This window comes from Astatotilapia calliptera, chromosome 18 (assembly GCF_964374335.1).
Source record: "Astatotilapia calliptera chromosome 18, fAstCal68.1, whole genome shotgun sequence".
Lineage (NCBI taxonomy): Eukaryota > Metazoa > Chordata > Actinopteri > Cichliformes > Cichlidae > Astatotilapia > Astatotilapia calliptera.
This window is the reverse complement of record NC_137439.1, coordinates 8821077-8848993: the sequence shown is the minus strand read 5'-3', so window position 1 is coordinate 8848993 and position 27917 is coordinate 8821077. Positions and strand designations below refer to the sequence as shown.

The 27917-nt window shown below is 38.9% G+C and overlaps 1 protein-coding gene across 3 annotated transcripts in view; it reads right to left on the bottom strand.

Moving 5' to 3' along the window:
* LOC113009907 (contactin-associated protein-like 4) overlaps positions 1–27917 on the bottom strand; it is a 121041-nt gene that overhangs the window by 21332 nt on the left and 71792 nt on the right. For 2 of the 3 annotated variants that reach the window (XM_026148549.2, XM_026148551.2), the window contains exons 11-19: positions 18966–19072; positions 16462–16581; positions 14776–14976; positions 13266–13428; positions 11726–11853; positions 10855–11025; positions 7551–7769; positions 2543–2782; positions 445–669 (exon numbers count right to left, since the gene is read on the bottom strand). In XM_026148549.2, coding sequence (XP_026004334.2) covers positions 445–669; positions 2543–2782; positions 7551–7769; positions 10855–11025; positions 11726–11853; positions 13266–13428; positions 14776–14976; positions 16462–16581; positions 18966–19072 — 1574 coding nt within the window. The remainder of the gene's footprint in view (positions 1–444; positions 670–2542; positions 2783–7550; positions 7770–10854; positions 11026–11725; positions 11854–13265; positions 13429–14775; positions 14977–16461; positions 16582–18965; positions 19073–27917) is intronic. The other variant, XM_080293272.1, reaches the window with a different exon arrangement.

Below are 27917 nucleotides of genomic sequence, written 5' to 3'. Positions count from 1 at the left end.
ATCACGTGATGCATACTGCTCCGACGTGCTAACGTTCTGAGGTGAGTTACGGCGTGTTGCAAGTTTTGTGAGGTGCTTTCGTGATATTTAATGGATCGGATTACATTTTTTATTTTTCTCCGATATCCGATCCAGTAATTTAGGTCAGTATCGGACCGATACCGATACGCAATATCGGATCGGTCCATCTCTAATCCATACTGAAGGAAAAGATGGATCATTAACAGGAAAGAATTACAGAAAGATATTTAGAGGGTGAAACAGTTGGTTCATAAATAACAGAAGACATTCAACCTCAAGTCTGAAGGACGAAGAGGAGAGAGACCAAACTGAACATGGAGAAGAAGAAATGCAAACAGAAGCCCTCTTAAATTTGTCATCAGGTATAAAAACTTTTGAAAAATTAAAAGTTTTGTCTTACTGTAAGACAGGTGTTCTCCTCACCATGTTTATTGATGAGCACAGCCAGGTATTCTCTGTAGTAGGAGCTGACGTAGAGCAGCAGAGCTGGACTCTGGTTCGTCCTGAAGCTCAGGGAGACGTTTTCTCCTCTGAGCGTCATGTCAGAGTAGATGGAGGATGGCAGAGCGCTGCTGTTCCTGCTCATCTCGTAGGGCTCCTTGAAGGTGTAGCTGACAGATGTTCCTGACTTGAAGCTGGCTGACACCTCTGGAAGAAAGCGGCCACAGAAAGGTTATAGCACCTACCTACCTCTATTATTATTATTATCTTTTTTTTAGCCATGTTATCGCTGACATTTTTCATAGATTCAACTAAAAAAGTGGGAACAAATTATACAAGATACAATTTAAAATAGGTTCTCTGCTAAGCTGCTATGTTTAGACACAGCACTGATTAAGCTCTTGAGCTAGCTGCCTTTTATTTATGCCTGTATGATTCGTAGGTTAGTGTGAAGTACCAAAAGAAACAAACAAACAAAAAAATATATATATAAGGACTGGACTAAAAAAAAGTTAAAAAGCAGCCAATGTCCAAAGAAGAACTTTGAAAGATTTTTAGAAAGTCTGGAGAACCTCTGATCATGAACACTTAAAAAAAAACTACAAAAATGTCTGGCTCATTGCAAGCGAGAAGTGAGGGATGGCTCAAGACGTTTGCACACATTTGCATGTACATGAGCAGATCATTGGATTAAATAGATCCTGTGTTGTTTTTCCTCTGATAGAAATGACAAAATGTACAATTCACATATCTAAGGTTGCCTCTCAGTTTCAATATTCAGTTGCTACTGGTTATTCAAAAACTCTTTAAGTTAACAATTTCACATAGCCTAAATAGTTTTTAACACCACAAGAATGTTCTGAAAAATACTGGAGCAGGAAGAAAAACAAATACTAATCACCTAAAGTTTGGCTTCAACTTTAAATACAGTTGTATCTGTTCTCTATTCAACTAATGAATCAAAGCAATTAAACACACTTGTGGGACATCAGCAGGCTGAAGAGAGTAGGTGCCAGCAGCGGGAATGAAAGAGGGGTGGAGAGTCCTCTTAACCAGCTGAACTCAGTGAAATGTTTGTGCCCAGACATAGAGTTCAATGTGAAGATGCATCATTAATGCAATGAATTTACATCAAACCAAAATACTTTGAGTACTTTTTAACGAGTGTCAACTGCAGAAAAACGATTCTGTGAAACAATATAGATGAATACCTTAACCTTAACATCCACTCTGAATATTCGTATTTATTTTTATTACCATATCCATTTATTTTGAGTTTCATTATTATGATAATTCGTCCTATTATAGTTCACTTTACAAAAATAGAAAACTTTGAATGTCAGTATGTTCTACCTGACTTCACAGGGATGTAAACACAGAGTTGATTCTCGGGCTCGAGGACTCCTCCAGCAGCAACCACAAGCTGACACATAACCACAGCTTTAACCTTGGCTTGTAGGATATAAGAGCTTATGAAATTAAATGTAAAGCCGAGGAAAGATGTCAGACACATTAAGTGGCTCTGTGCAGCATGTGTTTATAACAGGTCTCCTATAGCGACGTCAAGACAGGTGGAACCATTAATGTTGCTCAGTTCAGAAGAAAACACGACCTTTTAATGGCTTCAGCTTTTGAGAATTTTGTCAACAGAATGTAAACGCTTCCTGTCACTTCCTGTTGTCTGACTTGTTGATGTTACTTTTATTTATTTATTTATTTTGAAAACTTCCCTGTTGATGAACTTTTTAACAGAACTTCTGTAAAAAATTCCAAGATGTGCCAGTTTTCTAGTTTACACCATGTAACTCAGCAACCAATCGTTGGCAGATCTCCCTACAGTACTGCTTCTTTTGTATTTTTGCATCATCTGTGAGACATACTCGCTCTCTTCCACTCCACTACACTAAAAACTTCAAGGATTTCTACCACGTACTTCTTTATAGGTATTTGACAACGTTGCAAGTGAAATAATTTGAGGATATTTGTTGGCGCCTGTGACAATGAGCTCCTTCAGCTAAACGACATCTTTACAGCATCCAGACATTTTTAAAGTATGACTCTCGCTACACTGTGTGTGTACCTGTTTGGCAGAAGACTCCGGTGTACGCTGACAGGTTACAGTCACAGTGGAAGCCATTAGCTCTCTCCACACAGCGGCCATGGTTCTGGCAGAGCGAGCCGTAGCTGCTGCAGTGACCCGGGCAGCCGGGTTGAACGCCTGGTGTTATCTTCGCCCTCTCCTCCAGGTCCAGAGTGACGCCGTTCAGCTGCAGAGAGCGGATACAGCCGCGGAAGCCCTTCTGCCTGGATGCTGTGCCTCCTGAAATCACAAAAGTTAAGCGCCATTATCTTTACTTTCCACCCTTCTGTGTAGAGATCTTCCCGAGGGGTTGAAATGGTTATATTGCTGATATCACAAGCAATCAAGGCCAAAGCGTGCTCCCCAAGAACAATGATGCAACATCGATTTCTGTGTCTGTTTTCTTTCAGGCTCAGGCTTTGTTTTATTCTAAGTGTGCTGACAAGCCCGTATGTTTTTTATTTCTCCTCCTCCTGTCATCTGTAGCAGATCCACATGTCGCCTCTGCTTCCCCAGAGGCTTCAAACTGTCAACACTATTTCTATGAAATGACACAATGATGAAAACACAATGAGGCAACAAGCTGTAGGTGGAAGGCTGATTTAAAGGTATAACTTTCATCAGTCTGTCTCTATAACATCCTTCCAGCTGCTGACTGTGTGTTTGGCAGCCTTGATGAATTACTGTCTGAACCAGTGTCTGGTTGTATGTCTGAATTTGTAGGGGGGGAGCAGGAAGGCAGATTTTCTTCCCTATACTAGACTTTGCGTTGCTCATTCTTTCCACACTTACCTTACTTGCACACAAACAGTGGAGAAAAATCAAAAATGCATGTCCACTTTTGCAAACACGCATCCCATCCTTTCAAACGTGATGGCACAGCCAGAGTTCAAACCCGACAACCTCCCACTTCTGCAAAGATCGGGGCTCAATCGTTATTGTCCTCAGAGCACAGACGAGGCAAAGCTTTGCTCTGCGTGTTCAAAGCTGACAGCTTCCTATTGTTTAGCAGCAGGAGCTTTTCACACCAATAAATCAGAGCTCTGCTAGACTCCTCTCTTTCCTCTGATGTAAGCCAACAAACTGTATATGGTTGAAACAGGCAGTTTAGCCAAAGCAACACGAGTGCAGAGGTAAATATTCCCTGAAAGCTTTTCAAAATGACAGTTACTCTAAATGATTTACTAAAATACTTAATCTCTGTGTTGACAGTGATACATTATACTGATACTAGTATAAAGGGCTGAATATATTTCCTGGCGAACATCAGAGATAAAGCAATGATTTGGAGAGAAAATTTTACAGAATGAGAAACATATTTTTTTAATGAGAAATGTAAGAGCATGTAATTAAAATTATGAATGTTGTTTCAAGCATGTTTTGGGTAATTCAAAGGTAACAAGAAACTACACATGATAATGAAAACACGTGTCTGAAAAGCAAAACCATCAGAATTTGGACCCTAACAGAAACTGAAGGCGATGCTTGGTGAGATCATTCCTCAATGAATGATTAGTGAATGACTTGTGGAGCTAAAAAAGACAGATGGAGATAAACGCAAGCATCATCAGTAAGAATATAAAATAACGATTGTGCTCTTTTCACAAGATCATAGTGGCGAGTACATGCTGCAGCTGAAGCAAACAGTATGTGACCACTGGGGAGTAAGTGGGAAAGAATTAGTGGGATCAAAGCAATCATCAAAGGTTGTGTAGGTGGCTCAAACTACAAAGATCCCTCAAGCTGCTGGCTCAGGAAATGTAGTGAGGATGAATTCAAACGCTGTAGCACAGTAAGCTTTATGTGAATGATGTCAGGCTTATAAAATAAATACACTGATGCAATACAGACAAGGCCAGAGACACGCAATACATTTGCAAGGCTCTAAATATTTATTACAGTGCATTTTTTTTTTACTTAATCATTGGACTTTGGCTTCATATCACATTAGCAGTGATGCTAAATGAATGTCAGTCTTCTACGCAGTTCAAACCCTCAACAAAGCTTTCATTTCTGCATCATATCAACTGGATCCATATAGAATGCATGACTTTTTTTGATTAATGTAATAACTGGATCTTTATTCCAACCCATATCAGCTGATACGATCCTTCATATTGTACTGGCAAATCTCATACTGTATGAAGCATCTTATTGAAGCTGCTTCAACTTGTATACACGTGTTGCTTTTCCACTGTTTTTGCTTCTGCACAAATTTGTGTTTAAGGGCAGGAAGGTCCCAAATTCATACTGTCAGGTTAACAAATATAAAGACGATTTAATTGTGGGGTAATATTTCAGCAAATCAAACTGAGATACACTAAATTTTCTATTAAGCAAAACAGATATACAGATCCTGGTCACGGCACCACTCGCAGCAAGCAAAACACAAATTTACGGACACAGCGCACCAATAAACTATAGCTTATCTATTCAAAGCAGGCAATACAACAAGTGATGTGAAATGTTCCTTGGAATGAATGGAAAAATCTTTCACTTGAAACTGCTGTGCGCAACTATTTTACACCAACAAACGGCAATAAAGAAAAATGGAAAAGCAATCCTATGGCTGACAGGAGGCAATAACATGGGCTATTAATCGAAACAATGTAATTTGCTGCCTTATAAAGCAGTGCAAGGAATAATTAAGGCTCATAAATACACTGTTCATGGAATTATGGGTATGAATTTAAAGAAGACAACTCTGTGTCTTATTAAATCATAGCTAAGTAGATGGGCTAATACATCTGTGCGGTGCACCTGATGAGACTTGATTTATTCAAAAGGCACAAAAGCATTATAAATCCAAACTATAGGGACCTGGCAGGATTATGATTTATTAAAAAGCTGTACACAGGAGTGAGTACAGCATCGTTGTGGCTAATGCTTACACAATTTCTGAGCTGATACGAATAGTTATTATACAGTCGTTTACAGATTTTGAAGAATATGGGTGGAAATTCTTCATGCCTGTTCATCAAATATAAAAAATAAATAAATAAAATCACCTTGTGAAATGACACCAACACGTTTTCATTCAAACACTCCTTCATACTTAGTGCAGTGTACTTTCCTGATAATTTGGAGGTAAACATACACGGCTTTAGGCTGCCGGTGGCGACCCGCTGGCTATTCAGAGTGGATTATCGGCTAAGCACACTGAGCAAATCAATATTCACCTCAATCTCCCTGCTGCTGCAGCTGCTGCCTTCATCCAATCTCATCAGTGTTTGGTAGTTTGTTTTCCTTCCAGTGCGCGTTTACTGATATGAAGTGACATGCATAATATTTACACAATGATAAAACCCGATAATACACAATGGATTTTCAGTTTTTTGTTGGATTTTTTGTCCCTGCAGAGCTACAAACAGACTCTGAGGTCAAACAAATAATTTCAATGGAATGAAGCGATGAAGTTGAGATAACGAGGGCTGAAGTATTGATAAAGTTTGAAGTTAAAGAATTTTAGTGAGCTGGTTGTTGATTTGCACAAACTTCTCACAAATAACTTCAGATTCATTTGTTTATTAAGAATTTGTGCACCACACTCTTTATTATGCCACTGCTCCCTGATGAATGCATATTCAGTGGTCAAAACCATCGCCTCAGCAGACTGATACTCGATAGAGCTGGCATTTAGTCAATAACAGTTTAGCACTTACATAGCTATAGAATATTTCTCTTCCTTTTCCAGCACGTTTCAGGAGACAGGACCTCCTAATTGTATTGTCTTTTAGATGTCACTAGTTTATGCTGTAGCACTGTGAGTGACGATGTAGTAGAAGACCCAAAGAATAAATGTGCAGATGCTGCACCTTTTATATCCAATACAGCTGAACAAACACAGGGTTCAGCAGCAACAGCAGCAGATTAAGTTACTGCTGCACAATGTTTGACATCCTACATAAAACCACTTTAAGAAAACTGCTTTATACCATCTATAACATCTACACACAAATCAGACTCATGCATTGTGTCTGCAGATGCTGAAAATAAGCACCTGGATTGATTGCTGAGAAAATATTGTTTTGTTTATTTTTTATTCTGAGACGATACAGCAGTATGACTCCAATCTTTCCAGCAAGATTATCAGTGTCAAATCTAACACTACTCATGTTTCCCGACTTCTGTTAAGACACATGACTTCTCTTTCATAGTCAGATTTTTGTTGGTGTTGCTGAACAACTTCCTTCCCACATTTATGGGTTTCTAGACAAATAATATTTAAAGCATACTGTCCGGCATATTGATTTTGTTTAATATTGGTTGCTCTGCTCCCTTTTTTTTTGTTTACCCTTCTCCCAGTTTCTGATCACTAGCAATATGAAGCTTTTTTTTAAGGATGGATCCAGCCCAAGCATTATGCGTCTTTAATAAAGACTTTTGCAATAATGTGCTATGGCAGTGAAGTATAACACTGCAAGGAAACAATGTTGACTTCAAGTTTTCACAAAAATGTAACACTTTTTGTAATTTCATTCAACATATTCAGGGTTTTCTGTGCATTTGAGTGAGAAATCACTGCAAACGTAGCAGTTTTCACCTTTTAATTAGGGTGCTCTTTAATTAATTTTCTTTTTCTTTTCTTTGACTCATCTGTGATACGTGGTAAATAAACATGACCTGAGACATCTGATAGCAGTCTACTCCCAAATGACTGAATCCAGATGGCTCCTGAATTTATTAACTGTTCAGTTCCAAAAGCCTCAATAAACAAGCACTGAACTTGTCAATGTTTCATAGAATCCTGTCTAATGGGAACCTTTTTCTTTAACCCCTGAAAGGCACAAAAAAGACTAATTTGACTAAAATTTCTATAATTATAAAGCTGACAGTTACAGAGAACACTGAGATCCTGGAAGAAATGGCCTTGAATCATCCAGAACTAAGACTAATGAGGTGAAAATTTACACAAAGAAAGAGTCATGTTTATACTTCAGACATAAATCTACAAGTTACATGAAATATTCTTACTTCTTGAGGATCTGAATATTGGATCGCTACTCACCTATGAACAGCTGGCTGTTGAGCTGCAGGTGGAAGTGTCCGTCAGCTGGCGCCTCCTGTGTGGCGACAGGAAGTTCATCCAGTCGAAGCGACGCTTCCTTGACGTTCCGCTCGGCTCGGACTCGATGCCACCGGTTGTCATTCAGTGGGAAGCTCGACTCGACACGAACCTCCAACGGGCCGTTACCAACATCAAAGGAGAAAACCACCTGAGTGGAGGCTTGACAAAGGAGAATGGATAGCATGTGAGGCAAAGGGGTAGTATAAAAATTTATATTGTTTCATAGGAAATGGTTTAATTAGACAACATATTAAGTTATTCTGCTCTCTGGCTAAGCACTGTCAATAAATTGATAATAATCATGACCAAAGTAATCATTAAGATCATGCAGTTTCTTAGCTGTAGCAGTGAAGCAATTTCTTATGCTTAAAATAACCCATTTCTAGTTTATAATCTTAAAAAAAAAAAAAAAGTCTGAAAATAATGAGTTCAACTTTTGTTTCAGGCAATGTCTCTTCACTGCTGTTGCTGCTGTCGAGAAAAGACTGAAGATTTCAGTCATCGCTTCTTGTAAAGACACGACGTGGCAGACCCAACATCAGCATTTAATTTATGCAAACAATGAACATTCACTGCGACTCAATTAATGGGAATTCTACATCTCTGTTGAAACCTCTATTTATTTTGACAACACAGGTGTTCCCTTGCCAAGTGCAGCTATAATCAATCCTTACACGTAGCTGCATGTTTCCACAGAGCTCCAACAGTCAGTCTAAAACCTGCCAATGGCAAGAGTGGGAATAGAGATGGGAGTTTTAACAAGCAGGTTTGACTCGAGTGTCTGAAGACAAAACAAGAAGACATCAGGGAAGCAGAGCTCTACGGAATGAAGTTTAATTACTCCCCCACAACAAAAACAACAAACACCAAAGCCAACAAAGCTCCTAAAGAAGCAAACTGGGAACAGTTCTCACAGGATAACAAACAAGAGAAAGCTAATTCAGGTTGTGTACTGAATACCTGGAAGAAATAGACCACCATCTGATTGTTGAGAGCACCATGAAAAGAAAACAGAGTTAAACAACAGGATTGTTAGGGCAAGTCAGGCTCTTTCAGATTTCCTGCTGTGCTTCTTAGACTTAAGTTCAGCCAGTGATACTTTTAAATAATGATCTGAACAGGTGTCAAATACCAGGACATGGTGTCCCAGCAGGATGTCGTATTAATCACGCTGATCAGAAGTAATTCACTTCACCTGTCAATGGTTTGTGGCTGATTATGCAAGTAAGCTTTAAAACATCTTTTATGTATTACGATTTATAGTCCTGCTGTATTTTCCACATCAGGCTCCTCATTATGTGTTACTGCTTTTTTTTGTTTTGTTTTAGGACTGACCAGAGGTGGGTGTCTTGCTGCAGCACACTCTGGAGTGCTTGTTACGGCAAAAGCACTGAAGCAAAGGACATTTTGGGGGGCAGAAACCTGAGGCATGCTGCAAGAAACTTGAGCTGTATAGCAAGACAACAACAATATTCACTTTGGGATTTAGGAGCTGCCATGAATAATGAATGAAGCCGTTTAAGGTGTTAAGACCTCCGTGATTATTGCAAATTACCAAAGTAAAAAAAAAAAAAAATCCTTCTATAAAATAAGTCCAGTAAATCAGTAAATCAGATTCATTGCATTCTACTGTGAATTACAAAATCCCAAACATAACACAGCACTTACAGCATGCAGAGAGATATTGTTCATTTTATACCAGAATTAAATGTAGAAAAATGAAACCTTCAAGTGCAAACGTTGTAGCATTTTGCAGGTGTTTTTTGTGATACTGCTGCTTTTAAGGAGGATCTGAGTTTTCCTCAGAGATCCGGAGTCATGACTCAGGACCAGAGCCAGCACCAGCACCATGAGGTGCAGCCCTTCTTCAGCACCACAGACAGCGACTGTGTGCTCAACTGGCTGAATACAATTCTGCAGATACTCTGCTCTGTTCTTTTTGTCCTCTCTAACAAAGGGTAATGATTTAGGAGACCACAGATGAAGCAAGCTACCATTCTTCATGTTTTACTGGTGGAAGGTGAGGATGTATCACTATGGGAGCACAAGAGCAAGATGAAGCAGTGTCCCAGCATCCTGCAGTAACCTCATTTAGAAATTGTTCTCTATCTCCAGCTACAGTGTAACCAGGCGATCTGAGGCAGCTGGAAACAGAGCAGCAGTATTCAGAGCTGGAACAACCATGCTGACTATGATTTCCCCGAGGAGAGATGCTGTTGGTTAGCTACCCCGTATTAGATTTCTACGTGTGTCTCTTAAATCCCATTTCTTATACAACTTCCTTTAAAATGCATACACAACATGAGGTCGGCAACAAGCTCTACACGTGAGGTTAAAGAAACCCCAAAAGTACCTACAGATTAGTCTAACAGCTGATTCAAGCCTGTCCAAATGACACACGCATTGAAAGCCATAATCGTATAAAGAAAAGGAGACCTTGTTGAGTAATACAGCTATTCTAAACTGCACAATCTGTGGTAGGCAGTAAGCATACATCCAACACTAAGGAACAATTCCATGGCACCCATAAACTAAATCATACTGTGCTGGTTATTACTGTCATAATATAAATGGCCAACAGTGGTGACCATAAATGTGTGCATTGCATAAGAGACAAGAATTAATGGAGGGTGAGGGTGAAAATGCCCCCGAGAGTTCATAAAACAACTGTAAAATTAAAAGCAATGGTGCACAAAAAAAACAAAAAAGAATTGCAGGGGTAATTATGAGTTCCCTTTTACGGGTTTAGTCTTATTCACATTTATGTTGTGTGGTGAATGCAGTGCCGTGGGTCGGCATTTATCATCGGTGTAGGTGTACGACTGTGAAATGCATTCAACTGCGGCCTGTGGGGGAAGAAAATTTGATCATAAAATAACAAATAATGCAGCTTAAAGCATAATAAAATACTGGAAACACAAAAGCAGCACCGAAAGAAAATGCTAAAGAAATCAGTCTTTTGATGAAAAAACGAAACGAGAATGAAGAGTTCAATGTTGTCACCCTCTTCTGTAGGACCCACAGACTATTTCAAACACTTTGCTCCTAACACAGAAAAATAACGAGGACACGAGCATTTGGTAAGATCCACAAATAGAAATAAAAGATTTAGAACTATGGCGCGCAAATATTTTGATACATAAAAATAAAAACTTGTGCTTTCATACTGTAAAAAAAAAAAGAAAACTCCACTCCTTTTATCTGTTGATTTGGACTCTGTGTTTAGCCTCCAGCTCTTACTCACAGCTCAGTTCAATCCGGATGAAGTCTTTGATGCCCAGGTTTTCCAGAAATACACCGGAGGAGGCCATGGTTTTAAACAGGAAGGAGATATCTGCGCTCAGCTCTCCGTGGAAAGTAGGAAAGTGGAGGTACGATGTCTCCTTGTCGAAAAACGCAGCATTCCAAAAATTCCCTAAAACAATATATAAATAAACAAAAGTCACCTTCAGCATTCAGAAGTCACATCAAAAGAAACAAACCAACCTGTTAAACTATCTTAAGCTAATTGTAAATCTCACATTTGAACTGGAACATGTAATTTAAGAACACCAGAGAACATTTTAATAGTGCAAAGAGAGAATGATGTTCAATTTCACTGCACTGTTATTGAAACAATACTTAAACTGAGTTTGACATCATATAAAGGTAAAAGAATGTGAGTTAACACAGTTATCACTAAGCTTTTCTGTAACATGCTCCAGCTTAATCCTAAACCATGGACAGTATCTCCCATCTAGACTAGCTTTGCATGATCCATGATTAAAAATAAGCTCTGTAGAATGCAGCCCCTCAGTACATCCTCCTTATTTACCCGAAACAACCTGATTAGCTCCCTACCTTTAAGCCATCTTTCTTCAGACTGGCTGGCCCTCATAAAAAGACCTTATCTTTTGAAATGTTGGCCATGTTTAATTTTAGTATCCGCCAAGTAAGCGGTGCTTAACAAATTTATCAGATCACCTGATAAGGTTTATGGCACAGCTGCCCTAAATTAAACAATCTCTTCAATCAAAATGATTGATGATAAAATGAGAGAATAAAGACAAAGTAATATAAGTTTTCATAAATTAAATGTAGGTAAATGGGTAACCAAAACCCATAGGGGGTCTTACGATCGCCGTGACACTGCAGTGGTCCCACCCTGTACACAGCCTCTGATCCTGGCCTCTGTATGTCACCCAACACCAGAGACCTGACAGGTAGGCTCTCCTTATGGGTGAGCAGGCCTGAGTCTTCAGTCCTGGAGAAAAAAAATGCATATGAACAAAACATGAGGGGCAAAGTAGAAAAATCAGGATTAATGTAATAGAAAAGGTGTGAAGACAATAAACAAATACAGGATGACAAACCGTAATCTACATTCACTTAGTATTTATTTATAGATTTATTGGTTTGTGTGTTTTAATGTTACATCTCTCTTGCAATAAGATTACATGATGTGACGGTCTGACGCAAACATTGCAGAGTGTAGGTGCAATCTCTTGGGGACCTATTTATTTCAAAACCAATTTATAGCCCTCCTGCCAGTCAAAACTTTATCCTTGGCAGTTATCCTAACAGCTAGCCCCAAATGAAGAAATCCCCTGTCCATTTATGCTCACATTTTGCTTCCTGCACTTTGGATAATCTGCTGGTTATCCTGCTTCCTCTAGAAATTTGAGTAAAGAAATACATCTGGGACTCAGAGTGGAAAAGCAAAGACAGCACTTTGGGAATCTGATGAAATATTGAGGGGCAGAAGTAACAGCTCCGGTCGGTAAAAATAGAGTTAGATTTGCACAAACAGCTTGGACTGGGAAATGATGGAAGGAAGTGAAGCATGGCAGGATTGGTTACAACAGGAGGAAAGGTTAGAGCCGTTTTTGTTTCTTCCTCTGCTCCATTTATCCCAGCTGATTTAGTGTTTGCTAAACCACCAAAGTTACAAGTCAGGCGGGGCAAGTTAATCATGTTTCATATCCTAAATAAGAGGTTAAAGTTGGAGACATGCACTGTGTGTGTATTTCCTGTAATTACTTACTTCAGCCAAGCTGTCTTTGACTTTTTTCATTTTCACCACTCATCTTGTTGCAGACAGAATGCTTTATGGCTGCTTTTCAGTTGTCAATGGACCTTTTTTTCCTCCACTAATTTTTAACCACATATATTCACCAGGAGCAGAAACAGATGTTTCTTTTTGGCGAATAAAGAGTTGTTACTTTTTTAAATCAGTTTTCTATTTTCTAATAAAATAATTTCTGTAAAATTTTTACTGTCATTTAAAATAAATGAACAATTTTTGTTGCATTTGACAGATCTAAGCACACTGAACTGCTTTGCCCATTAAAAAGGAAGTAGACTGATATGAGCTATTGTCTGACGTAGAAGGGCACTCTAAGAGAAGAGGGTGGCCTCTGTATTTTTTGTAAACAAATGCATATACAGTATCATGGTCTTTTGTTATTCTCTTGGATTTATTTGTGTTTTTCATTTTTCCTGTGTAATTATTACACAGTGCTTACTGGACCGTGGAATAAGGCCTGGCATCACTGATATTCACTTCTTTTTTTTTTTTTTTTTTTTTGATGATATTCACTTCACATTAGCTAAAAATGACGGCTCATAGTAGATGCATATGTAGAGAAAAATGTGTGTATTCATTAAGGTCAGTACCACTCCATGCGGTCAGCATCACAGTTGCAGTAGTGTTGTAGATCGACACAGTCGCCCTGCAGACCGCAGGCACACTGCTGGCTGCCCGGTTGAGCTCCACCCCAATAAGTCTGAACTCGACCTGCACCCGGTCCACCGAACCACCAGCTGAGTGGAGAGCCCTCTGAAACACAAATGTACACCAAAACCAACGTGAACAACTTCTGATAAGTCATCTTCATAAATCCGAGTTTTATCTTGAGGGGATATTGTGCTATGAAAAGCTGAAGCTGCAAATATTTAAATTTCCTAAATGTGTGCAACCTAAATTACAGTCAGACATGCAGTAACCTATACATTAGTAGTAGAAACCTGCCAAGTAAAGTCTAAAATGAGAAAAAAATACAGCAAAAGTGAAATCACCTAATCTAAATTGTGTGTTTTCTGTGTGCTTGAGGTCATTAAACTTGTCTAATATGCATGTAATACAAAAAAACTGTATTCATTTCTTTTTAAAAAAATACATCTTATTAAGACTTCTCTCCACTATACCGTGTACATAAATACTACCTAGATAAGCTTGCTCACTGTCGCTCTCACATCACGTACTGCTCTTATCTTGCGATGCTGATGTAGAGAGTGACCTTTTTATTGTAAGTCACTTACAACAAAACTTTTAACTAAATGCCAGAGGGACATAACACAACACCACCACTCACTTAATTCTTGCAGTTCTCTTTCCTCATTTCATGCCCCGTTTTCCCTGAACAGTGTTTTCTAGCTAGATGTCTTCCCTGCCCCCAGACAGGCGATGGACAGAGGATTATAAATGCATAATGAGTACCAAAGGAGCTAATACTAAGCATGCAGTGCTCCACTGCACTTTTTCTCTGTATGCTGCTTGGTTACCAAAAGGATTAAAGATAAATGTTGGCTGACAAACATGAATGGTTTCCAGTTAGATATAAAGGGTGTTCTTTGTAGTTTAGCTCAGTCTAAATGGCTGTGTTTGGGTCAATTAAAGAGTTGCAGGACCGTGAAAAAACATCGAAAAGAAAAACGCAGACAAAATAATTGGGCTTAATTCTCGAATCTAAAAGAAGGAGACATGTAAACACAATCCATTAGTCTGACTCACTGGTAAACAGGAAGAAAATCCTGATGCTGATTAAGTTTGCAGCAATGAGCATAGCAATCATTTTGTTTTCTCTAGTGGAGCGGGGAAGACGTGTGGAGCCGCTGGGTGTTTGATTGCTTTCTTGAGAGCTTTGTTTTTGTACAAAATGATATATGCCTCTTATAACTTAAAAAAATTGATTCAGTGAGTCACTGCTTGAATATTTTACTATCCTAAAGATGATTATTTGCTTTGCTGTCATTTTCTGTGAGTAAATCATTTTTTGCTTTTGGTGGTAAACAAATCTAAAAAGGCAAAGTCAGCACACGTTCACATTTTTGTACTTCTTCTCGTTTCATCAGCTGAGCAGTTGCATTGCTTTTGGGTTTGTTTTCTTTTAAACAGGGGTCTCACCTGGGGTGTTGAGGAGACGGGACATTTTGCAGTGATAAGACAGTTCCTGTTCACAGTGCTCCGACTGCTTAATAACGGCCAACAGCTGCTCTTCCTCAGACGAGTAGTCAAAGTGGATTGAATACTGGTTTACGCCTGTAAATGGTCGGAGTCTGGTCAGTTCTGTGTTGTTGTGCTGGATCACCATCCATGTGTTCTCCTCTGCAGACAGAGATATGCAGGCATGATTGATGCCAATTACACCACAAGGTGAAAGAGAATTAAAATAAAGGAAACTTTTTCCTCCATTTCTTCTCCTCTTTTAGGTTCAAAGAGTGGCTTTTTTAAAACAAGCTTTATTTAACCAAGGTAATCCAAAAGACATAAACAACAGGGACACAGTATGAATCAAAAAAGAACAAGCTGAGGTCGGGCACAGTAGAAACACCAGGTTAACAAGGCGTAGCTTAAAATAATTAAGTTGATAACAAATAAGAAAAAATAAGGAAGTAACTAAATGGAGAATCACAGAGACGAGATGAAAAAAGGCACTAGACTAAAGCACAAAGAAACTTTCTCACAAAGAAAGTAACAAAAGTCTAGAAACAGTACAAAAACCAAAACCATCCTTCATCCGCTTTATCCGGGGCCGGGTCGCGGGGGCAGCAGCCTAAGCAGAGAAGCCCAGACCTCCCTCTCCCCAGCCACCTCCTCCAGCTTATCCGGGGGGAACACCAAGGCGTTCCCAGGCCAGCCGAGAGATATAATCTCTCCAGCGTGTCCTGGGTCTGCCCCGGGGCCTCCTCCCAGTGGGACATGCCCGGAACACCTCACCCAATAGGCACCCAGGAGGCATCCTTGTCAGATGCCCGAACCACCTCAGCTGGCTCCTTTTGATGTGGAGGAGCAGCAGCTCTACTCTGAGCCCCTCCCGGATGGCTAAACTTCTCACCCTATCTCTAAGGGAGAGGCCAGCCACCATTCGGAGGAAGCTCATTTCCGCAGCTTGTATCCGCAATCTCGCTCTTTCAGTCACTACCCACAGCTCGTGGCCATAGGTGAGGGTAGGGACGTAGATTGACTGGTAAATTAAGAGCTTTGCTTTTACACTCAGCTCTCTCTTCACCATATATGTATATATCTATATCTATATATATCTATATCTATATCTATAGCTATATATCTCACACTAGGAACTGCAGTCAGCGTCTGTTACGAGGAATCCCAGCCCCACTGAAAGTCAAAGCCCCACTCACGGCACTTGAGTCTGACTTCTCAAATGCTAATATAGATGAATGTGAACATCTATTCTAGCTTGGCTGTTTGCTGTATATGTTTGTAATGTTCAGTTTCCACCTTCTTCTACACTAAAAATCACTAAATACGTTTTTCTGTAAAATAAAAAGCATGGAATTAAATTAAAGTTATTTAAACCATATCAATAGATGGATAGAGAAGAGTCTAGGAGTCTAGACAGAAAAAGTGCTGATAGAGACTGACTGGAATATCTATATAATAATGAACAAGAAAAAGTTCTGTAGTATCATAACAGAAATAATACAAACATCAGAAAAAAGACAAGGGGGTGCATAAGGTGCATTAAAAACAGTTGAGTGTCATTATTTATGTGCAATTATGTAAATGTTAATACAAGCAAATGTTGACTGTTGATGGTAGTAAAGGGGTCTGTAAGTGTGGTTGTGTCACCTGTCATGTTGCAGTAGACCAGCTGCGGTTTGATTGGTCCGCTGCCGTCCACGTCGATATAAAAATGTCCCGATGTGTTGCCATTGTGTTTGTATGCCTCACAGGACTGTTCATACACAGCTGGAAGGAAAATAATGAGATCAACAACGTCAACATGCTGGCCCATGGGAGCTGCCAGGGGATGGAGATCAAAACTATGGAGGATTTGTTCTGGGGTTCTGCTTCATACGTACGTATTGCCACTGAATCAATGTCATATGATCAGAGTGAAGAAAATAATCAGAGGTTCTCATGAACTAAAGTTATATCCAGCCGGAGACGATGGTAATGACTAGTGGGAATACACAGTGAATAAATAAACTTCTGCTCCGTCTCCTTCTTTTTATGCTTGAGCCCATAAAGCAACACCCATATCTAAACACTTCACCTGTTTATCTCTTTTCCTCAACTCAAAGAAAATACTTTTATTTATCAGGATTAAAAAAGGCTTTCACAAAAATCTCTTTACAAGTCTTGAGGCTCTAACTTGAGATAACTGACACAGAACTAGAAGCAGGGACCACCTTATGTACATAAATGTATGTATTGATTCAGTATTTGGCAGTGTAGCATCATCGCCCTCTTTCCTTTTTTTTTTTTTTTTTTTTTTAAATGACATCAGAAACAGCAGTATGTGACATTACGTGATGGCAGAGCTTCAGTTCATCCTTTGTCATTTTTTTTTTTTTTTTTTTCGCCCTCTTTCCTTTTAATCATGCACCATGAAAAAGTGAGAAGTTTCCTGGACAGGCATCCCAGGAAGCTCTTAAATCTAAAACGCCGCTTAGTTGTCCAAAGAAAAACTCTTTGTTCTGTCACAAGTACCAATTTGCATCACCACCACCAACAAAGGGAAAAATCCATGTCACTGTAATTGTAGCACCCTCAGAATCACGAGTTTTGTAAACACTGGAGCTGGAGCTACCAGCTCGACAGGTCATTCGATGCTGCTTTAAAACCCCTCACGTGAACGATGGGGAGCAAGATGAGACTATTATGTAGATGAAAGCAGCACAACACACTATTAAGGGTGATCTGTCTTTCAATAAATAATACTGTCATAAAACAATAAAAAGGGAAGAAAAATGAACTGCCTGCAAGTTTTCAGTTATTATACTGTAAGTCATCCCGTTACATTATGTACAAGGTAATTAATTATCGGAATTAAAGTTCTTTTTCTCTTACAATTTTTCTTCCAGCTTAATTTAATTAAAGCAAAGTTTCATCTGTCAAAACTATCGCACTGTCTTTTCATTAATATGAAAAATGCTTTTGGTTTTGACGAAATGGGAGTTTAATTATGCCACGTCAAGGCGGCGTTAACGGGGTTGTCACATTTGTGATTTGTGACAACTTGATTTTTTTTTACTTTGTCTTCTGTTTGTTGTTTTTTTGTTTTATTTCAAACATGTAAATATATAATAATAAATCACCTTCCATGTTTTACACAATCAAAGAGTCCAAAACATTAGGACATTTTGCTTAATAACTAGTTTAACACTAGCCTAAAAGGATGTGCTTCACGTCTCAGACTGAAAGTTTGGACCTTGTTTTTCACCTTTGGCCAAGACTCCCACAAATTGTATTACATGATAAGGTATAGGTAATGCAACAAGATGAAAGGAAACTAAAACAGTGTCGGATTAGGAACAGGTAAAAAAAAAAAAAAGTGGTTATGATGGATAAAAGCATTAATCACATTTGTTCAGTCTCAAGGATGCACACACTCACGTCTTCTGATGAATAACATGTATTTTTGAATAACTTTATTTAGAAAAGCAAAAGACTCATTTTAGAAGGTGAAAACTACGCATCAAGTCAGAAGTTCACAGTGCGATTAAAAACTAAAAGGATATGTACAGTAGCGAAGCATAAATATGATGACTAAATCCTGAAGCCATGTTTACTTTTAATAGGTTTATTGGTTTCTTATGGTTATTATCTGTTGAGGTGAATTAAACACAAAGAAAGCAGGGAAGCTAGTTAAATTCCTCAGCAGGGGAGTACTGGATGGCACCGGGTAGAGTGGTTACTATTGCCAAAGGTCCCACGTGTCCTTTTTCTTGTGTGTCCATGTTCTCCTTGTGCCTGTGAGTTCTCTGATTGTATTCCTTCCACAGCATACAAAACATGCTCATTAGGTTAACTGGTGATTCTAAGTTGACTGCAGGCATGAATGTATGCATTTTTATGTATTTTATTCATGCAACAGACTAGCAGCCTGTTGCTGGGACAGGATCCTGGATAGGTTTTCCCTATCCATCTATACATGGATGGCATACTGGAGTATGGTTTTCAGGACAAGCTATAAGTGAGACCTTTGTCTCATACATAGATTTACCCGAGATACAGTTTTGAATCAAAAATGAATGCTGTAAAATAAAGATTTATACAGCTATTCTTTTAAATTTTACAAATTCTATTTGTGGCTGTTATGACTTAAATCTGCTTGAAAGGTGACTCACAGCTGTGGCAGGTCGCTCCACTGTAGCCACTGTCAGAGCAGTTGCAGTGAAAGACAGTCCAGGACTGACTGCAGGGACCGCCGTGTTCACAAGGACTGGGAGAACACCTGAAACACACCGAGGGAGAGAAAAGTCGAGAAGATTATGAAATGGCACCCTGCTGGATGTTTGTGTGGGAGACAGTTGAACGTCTCTAAGGTCACAAAGCAAAAAAAAAAAAATGTATACATTGTTATATATATACATACATACTGTGACAGCAGATTTGAAAACATCCATTTGTTTTTTGGCAGCTTGAACACTAGGAACCAATTTTAACTGCTAAAAACCTTTCAAATGGGACAAAAGCAGTTGATGCCAAAACATACCTTTCATCTGTTATTGTCAAGCGCATCCAACTTTGTTTTGTTTGAAACAGCTGCTGAAGCATCTTTTATGTTTTAGCCGAGTCACTTATCGTACAATGAGCGAGCAGACTCGAGCTATTTATGAACACTTTGACGGGAAAACCGACTGCCAGGATCAACTCTTTGACCTTTTGGAATTACTTAATGGTGCAGATGATACTAGATAATTATGATTGGCCAAAATGCTTTCAAACTCTCAGTATACTCAGTGTACTCTCAAAGCACTTGAAATTATTTTCACAATGACTCTGTTATATAAAGCTCTTTTGTTAAATGGACAGAAAGCATTTCAAATGTTTACTCATACATGTCACTCACTTCATGGTCAAATGTGTGTAGGAGGGTCAGGAAAAAAATGCAGAAAATATTTCACTTCGAATATTTGCAGGAGGTTCTATTTTCAATTTGGGTAACTTATTGTGGTTGCGATGCAGACACTATACTGCTATACTGTGGTAAAGAGGTAATCATTAAGGCATAGCTGGCCCATACACATTCCTTCCCTTACCTACACTATGGCCACAACTTTGGGTGGAACAAATAAGCTCACAGTGTCAGGGGTTCATGTAGTCTGATCCTTAGGATCCGAATACATGCTGCATTACATTAAATGGAGCCAAATGAGGTGGTTTGAGCATTTAACTAGGATCCCTTTTGGATGCATCTTTGCTGAAGAGTTTCACAGCTGGCTTGAGAAACACCTTAGTGTTCTTCTGGAGGAAATGTAGGTGGTAGCTGGAGAGAGGTGAGTGCTGCCCACAGAAATGACTTTGGACAGAGGGTGATTGTACAAGTGTGTGCATACATACATGCATACACTTGCTATTTTTTTTTTTTTTTACACAAATAATAAAAGAAACCCCAAAATAAATATTGTAACTACATAAAATCTCAATTGTCCCAAGGGATTCAACTCCACCATCTTGAACTGCAGCTGTTAATGTGCATATGTGAGCTCAGCACCATCTGAGGCAGCTTCTGGTTGGAGGGGCCCTCCAGGTTGCAGCAGATCTACAGAGCAGAGCAAGCAAGCATACCTGTGTGAGGTGGGTGTGAGAAATGCTAACAAATTTTGTTTAAAAAAAATTTAAGCATAAAAACAACAAAATGAAAAAGAAAAAAAGTGTTCAGCCTTTAAAAGAAAGATAAATAACCAAGCCTGGTCAGGTCTTTAATGTTTTGCTTTATCGTGCTTTTGCTGTGACTGCTCCAAAGTTGTGGAAAGATCTGCGCTTGCACGTTAGACAGGCCTCTTCTCTTTCTGAGTTTAAAACTCTTCTTAAAACATATTTATTCGCTGAAGCCTTTGTTTAAGGGGGTTGACTCAATTTTGTTTTAACATGTTTTATTTTAGTTTAGTTATTTATTTTTTATTTTATTTTTATTTTTACTTTGCTTATGCTATTTCCATATGTACAGCACTTGTGAACTCTGGTTTTATGTTAAAGTGCTTTATAAATAACGATGGTATGGTATGGTATGTGGATTTGCACAATTATAATAATTGCACAAATCACTCAAAAGGAAAAATATTCTCTCAGTTGTGTTAGTTTTTTCTTTTTTTTCTAATAAACACTCAGCTCCACTCTGACTGGGATAATATATAAAGACATCATGTACACAACTTTGAGTAGAACAAATAAGCTCTCAGGGGTCAGGGGTCCATGTATGCAACAATATAGATAGAATGACAGAAATGTTGGAACAAGGGGCGGATTTTTCATATAACTAAAGACATGTAGATGCAGATTGCTGCATACTGCCATTTTGTCTTGGAAATTTTTGTTAATGAAGTTTATTTTTGAAGATGTGGGATTAAACATGATGATCATGAAGGTGGTGACAGAGATGAAGACTTAGATGAAATGGAAAAAGTACAGGAAGAAAGAAAGCACAATTTAACTTCTACCCTTCCTAACTGAAATATCCCAAGCATCATTTGGCACTCTTCAAAGAACAGAAAAAGAATGCAGACACAAAACATCCTCTACTCCCCCAGTGCACACAGGCACATGCCTGCCCTGCACATATATTATGACATAACAGCCTCTGGCAAACACTTTCTACACTGAAATGCACTGTCACAGACAGATAATTGCAGATAGATGACCAACAAAGTTGTCTACAGACTGCAAACAACCTTATATAAAACACTTCCATCCTCTGCATTCATACTTAGCCCTAAGGCATTCAGGGATTGTCTTTACTCAGTAAATCAGGGTCCAGGAGCCCACTACCTCACAGAGCCTCGTGAGCCACATGACCATTTTAACATACCAAAACCAAACTCCACAGAGATTCCCATCTTTTCTCAGACTGTGTTTTTATTGGCGGTCAATAAAAACTTTAAAATGTGTTTCAACCAATTCTTGTTTTTAGTCTGGCCCAAAATATGTTTTGCCAGTACTCAGTAAAATGCCTATTTACTAAAGACAGGGATTATTTTTCACTCAATCCAAGTATTTTCACTTATAATGAGGAAAAGGAGAATTTACTGAAAACCCTTTGTCTTTTGTGGCCTCAGAATCTCATCTCTGCTTTTTGTGGATGATGTGATTCTGTTGGCTTCATCAGCTGGTGACCTCTAGTATGCACTGAAGCAGTTCACAGCTGAGTGTGAAGCGGCAGGTATAAGAGGTATCTCCAAGTATCTCTGAGTCTGAGGCCTTGGTTCTCAGCCTGAAAAGGGTGGAGTGCCCACTCTGGGACAGGGATGAGTTGCCCTCATTGAAGAAAGATATTGGGAGCAGGGCATTTACAGACAGATTGGGCTGCATATCCAGTGATGTCAATGCTGTACTGGTCTGTTGTGATGAACAGAAAGCTGAGCATAAAAGCAAAGCTGTCATTTTACCAGTCCATGTCCTTACCCTCACCTCACCTGGTCATGACGTCTGTGTAGTGACTGAAAAAATAAGACTGTGGAAACAAGAAATTAACTTTCTCTAAAGGCCTCTCCCTTAGAGATTGGGTGAGAACTTCAGTCACACATGAGGGACTTGGAGTAAAGCCACTACTCCTCCACATTCAAACGGAGCCAGCTGAGCTGATTCTGGCACCTGGCTAGAATGCCTCCTGGGTGAGGTGCTCCAGGCATGTCCCACCGGGAGGAGGCCCCAGGGTGGACCCAGGACACATGGCAGAGATTGCTTCTTCTGGCTGGCCTGAGAACGCTTTGGTGTTCTCCCGGATGAGCTGGAGAGGGAGGTTTGGGCTTCTCTGTTCAGGCTGCTGCCCCCATGACCATGTAAGAAAACGATTAATGTATACACAGCAAATCGCTCTAATATACAATATTTTCCACAATATTAAAAATACTTAGAGGAGAAGTTTACAGTATATTGATCATTTCATTGCAAAGCTAACACTCCCTGGTTTCACTATAACTATCATCACTATGATAATGAAACACACAAGTGCCCTGAAGAAGCACACCATATCTCCTTTCTTATGTGTTAAGCTGAAATTAGCTGGCAGCTCTGGTTTAAAAAAGGTCTTCAGTTGATGTTGAGCTCTTTATGGGCTTTCGTTCCTTTGTACTATTAATAAAGCACTTCCTCACACCTTCCTTAAAATAGTATTATTAGCCACAGCAAACAGCTTTGCTGCTGGCAGAGCTGTTTGCTTTTGACACCAAAACGCACACACATACAATAACACAAAGAGTATACAGTAATAACCTGCTCTGAAGTATGACCACCACATTAAAGCCGTGTTGCCGAGTCCATTTTCCACCTGACTTTACAGTACGATATATCCCACGAGGCCAAAATTCAATCAGCAGGATTACAGTGAGGGAACATATGGTTGATTATTTTCTCCTGTCTTTATTGGAAAACAGATTTTGTTTATAGTTTTGTTCCAGTGAGCAGTCAGATCTGTGGAAGAACTGTATTCTACTGAATAATAATGATAATAATAATAACAATAATACAGGAACAGCACAACATTTAATTAAAATCATCCAAGCAGACGCTCCTTATCTGGCAAGGGTGTGTGGTTTGTACAATATTTGTGGGTAAGCTTTACATTCAGTTCACTGTATTTGCAGGAGGAGTGTTTGTGCTTCTGTGTGTGTGAGCGTGTGTGTGTTTGTTCCTGTTCCCTAGAGGCTTTTATAATTGTTGTAATTGTCTCATTAATTGTACTGCTATTTGGTGTGCCAACAAAACAATAAATGAGTGGTTCTGCTTTCCCTCCTTCCCTCCCTCATCTGAGTCTCTCCTCCTCCGAGGCCCCAACTCTGAATCTAAACTGTCACTGATGACATAAAGCACATGCTTGCACGTAATTGTATCATCTTTCCATCAATTATTGAAAATATGTATCATGAGGTGCAAAATAGCTCTCGGTTCAGTTCTTTTCAGTTTAACTCAAAGTTGCATTAGCCTCGTAATAGGTAATAAATATTCTGATTCTGGTAGTTCATCTCAGCGCTGCAGAAATTTATGGCATCTTTTAGCTCATTATTCTTCCTTAATGTTAGTTCATTCTCAGTGTTCTCATCAGCATTGTTTTAATTACAAGCAGCTTAAACTGAATGGAAATTATCTGTTTTTATTGCTCCCATTCATATTGAACTCAAAGGAAAATTTCAACATATCTTAGGAAATCAAAGGATATCTTATTGTTGTGTACCCACAATAAGATATCCTAGATAGCATGTGAAACTGGTTAACAGGTAATGTTAACATGCAAATTATTTGCTAATTTCAATTTTGGGGCCATTTTCTTGGAGTCAGTGTCAGAAGCTTTTACATCTTCCCTGAGATGATGCAAATGACATGTAGTTCATGTAACTCGACATTTTTACCCGCACTGCATTAATTGCATGGCTCAAGCAAGGATCAATAAACTAAAAGTGGGAAGAAAGCCAGAAACAACCTATTCTGGACAGAAGAACAATAATGCATTCCATAACCGATGGCGTTAACAGCATGCTAATTTCAAATGTAAAAATTCACTTATAGGTACACTACTGAATTTTAATCTCTAAACAGTTTTATATGTAATATAGTTCACTAAAAACAGCTTTAGGCGTGACCTTGATTAAAAAAGAACTTTTTCACATGAGGAGTTTCTGTAAAGTAGATATTATCGCTGGGGTGTCATAATTGACTGGTTAGATGGATCTAATAATGGATGTGTACTGGATGTGCTATCAGCAAGCTGTTGGTCATATATTGAACTTGATTGGTCCACTGCCTAAATTAGTTTAAAGCTCAAGAAAAAAAATTATATTGGCAAGGGAAAAAAATGTCACAGCACCTATTTTACATCACTGGTTTCCACCGATCATTTCCTCTTAATAACTGTGTGAGTGTGAGTGCTTGCTTGGGTTTGCTTGTATGACTTCTGAATGGAGAAATGTCTCTTTCTAAGCTATAAAAAACAATAAAAATATTAAAAATATATCTAAAAAACAGTCTTCCACACCATTGTGTTTCTTATTTGACACAACATGACTGGAAACTTTTTTTTTTAGCTTTCCGTCTACGTAATCTATAATTATAATATAAATATTAGGGGTGCAACGATATTCGTATCGATATTGAACCGTTCGATACAGTGCTTTCGGTTCGGTACGCATATGTATCGAACAATACAAAATTTGTAATTTATTTTATCAACTTTCCTTCTGACTATGCTGTCTGTGTTGAGCGCTCAGTGAATCTGCGTTTGACTACTCCGCCTAGGGTCGACAGTGCAGCCTAGGCGGAGTAGTCGAACGCAGATTCACTGAGCGCTCAACACAGACAGCATCGTCAGAAGGAAGAGCGCAGGGCAAGCTAGCGAGACAGAAGTTAAGCTCTCCTTACAACATGGACCTCCCCCACCCTCATTCAGATCTGGCGTTTGGAATTATTTTGGTTTTCATGTGACGTATGACCCTGAAGGTAAGCAGTCATGGACTAAAGTAAAACAGTATGTTGGATGTGCCATGCAATGCTTAATTACATGGGTGGGAACTAGTGTGTTAGCGCAGTTAGCTCGTTAACGTGTTGGCCGTCTAGCCCCATGCACGGGCGATCGGCGGTAGCTCGTTAATGGAGATTTGCCGTGTTGTGGCGTTAAGGTCATTTCAACGAGATTAACCTGAAAGCACTAGTGGGAACACAACGAATATGACTGCACATTTACGCCGACATCATCCTAGTGCAAAGACAAAAACAACAAGCATGCTACTAACTTTAGCCGAGTCATTTAGACAGCTGTTTAATATGCTGCTGAGAATATAGCCCAGAAGAAGCGGATAGTATAGCTTTTATTTTGGAAAGAGACATTTCTCTGTAATAAACTCTCTTTTCCAAAGATGAGTGATTCCTCAATCAGATACAGGGCTTGCAATATCGCTAGCCCGACGTCCTGGAGCTAGCGATTTTTTTCAGTCGGGGTACCAAAATCTATCTCTGCCCTGCCCGTCGGGCTATTGTAGGAAGGAAAAATATATGTCAATGCTTTTGCATTCTTTCAGAAATGTAGCTGGGTAATTATGTCATTGGCATCGGTGAGCCACTGTCAATATGTGACATATTGAAATCGCGTTTGAATTTGCGCTTGTTTTTTTGCTTTCACTTTGCAATCGCGCGAACTGTGTATAGAGAGCGACAGCACTGATCTGTGAGTGATGATAATTTGCGCACCAATTCCTCTGACATCGTCTTATTAATTGTTAGCTTACTATGCAAACATGACAAGTGAAATCTCCCGCAGCTTAAACATGTGAGAGGTTGATCGCGCAGAGAATCGCTGAGCTTATGTGAGTACGTGTGTAAAAGCAGCAGGATTTATATTTGACTACGATGACCTGGATGACTGAGAACCTTCACAGACAGATATATATTTTAGTTCTGCTGAGCCAAATAAGACAGGTCAGGGTGAAGAAGTGACAGCCAAAGAAAAGCTTACCACAAAACGGAGAAGTTATGACAAATCAGACTATAAGGCAAAAAGAAAGTGCAGCTTTATGGTTTCATGGACAAAAGAATTTCTGTGGCTGCAATATGACGAGCTAAATAACCAGGGCTGCACATAAGTGGTCCGCAGGTGCGCATTCGCTGTCAAAATAAAAAACACGCACAAGGGTTAGGGTTAAATTTAAAAACTGTACTTTTGAGTTAAAATATATATTTATAATTTTAATAAATGACAAATTAAAAAGGCATGAACATTTTTTTTGTATCGAAAAAATATCGAACCGTGACACCAAAGTATCGAACCGAACCGAACCGTGAATTTTGTGTATCGTTGCACCCCTAATAAATATATGATTTTAGCAAGCCCCCTTTTTTTAATAAGAAATTGCTTATTATGTTTCGTGACAACAGCTGCAACCCTGCTAAATGCCATCACATTCTTATTATGCTGTATGAAGTAAATGCCTTAAATTGTTTGCCTTTTATATATTGCATTACTTGCACTAAACTATTATAACTGTTTGCATTTTCAGCAGATGACACCTGTTGTCACTAGGATGGCCAAGTGATTTAGGTATCGCACTGTTATGAACGTTTCTTCTTGTGGCTCTCGGTCTCACGCCTGGTACAGTAAAGGCCATAAACTAAAGTTCCACTTGATAAATGGTCCTGTCATGTTACTGTAATAGAGAGTTCTGCTTGACAAAGCATGTATGAAGTTCAGTGGGGGCTTTTTTTCAATTAAATTATAAAGAGATGAAACAAGTGGTCTTACAACCTCTGGCAAAATTACAGAATCACCACATGTGGAAGATGTTCATTTAGATTTTTTACTTTGAAGGAAATAAACTAATGACATAGCTGATCATCTATGTATGTCTATGTATGTATACCTATATATATATATATATATATATATATATATATATATATATGCATGCATTAAATGCTATATTGGTATAGATGCTTTTTGGGGGCAGATATAAATCAAATCAACATGCAATCAATTAGGCCTTGTTTACATAGCACTTCTCAGACAAATCAGATGCTATTGAAAGAGCTTTTCAAGTGATTAGGATGCCCTCCTACAACAGTCATGTTTCTGATTCATGTTTTAGATTACATCAGGCTTATAACTGTCCGCTTTTCTTCTTAGAGAAGTGAACATATCATGCATTAACAAAACACACAATTCTTTGTGCAATCTGTCTTGGCATTTATTTAATCTCAGTGTTGCTCAGTTGCTCCTACATTCCAACCAAACACTGGCCCAGTCCCATCTCCACCTAAAGTCTAATCACTAAGGCCTAATCACTTAATCCTCACAGACTTAACTGACTCAAGAAGCAATTGACATAAGACCTTGAGGGTTCAAATCACACCTCTGGTATAAGTACAAAATCTCATGCAGTTATACTTATATGTGGTATAGAAAACATAATGTGTTCCTAAGATTTAAATAGGCCAGTGGTACCCATATTATAGTAATACAGATTCCAATTCTTTGAGCCTATCTCAGCTAAACAAACTGCTAAGGAAAAGGTTTGAGTCAGTCTTAGTATTTTTTCTTCTAATCATGCAAGTATGTAAGTACATAATACTTTGAAGTGGAATTTAAAAGAACAATG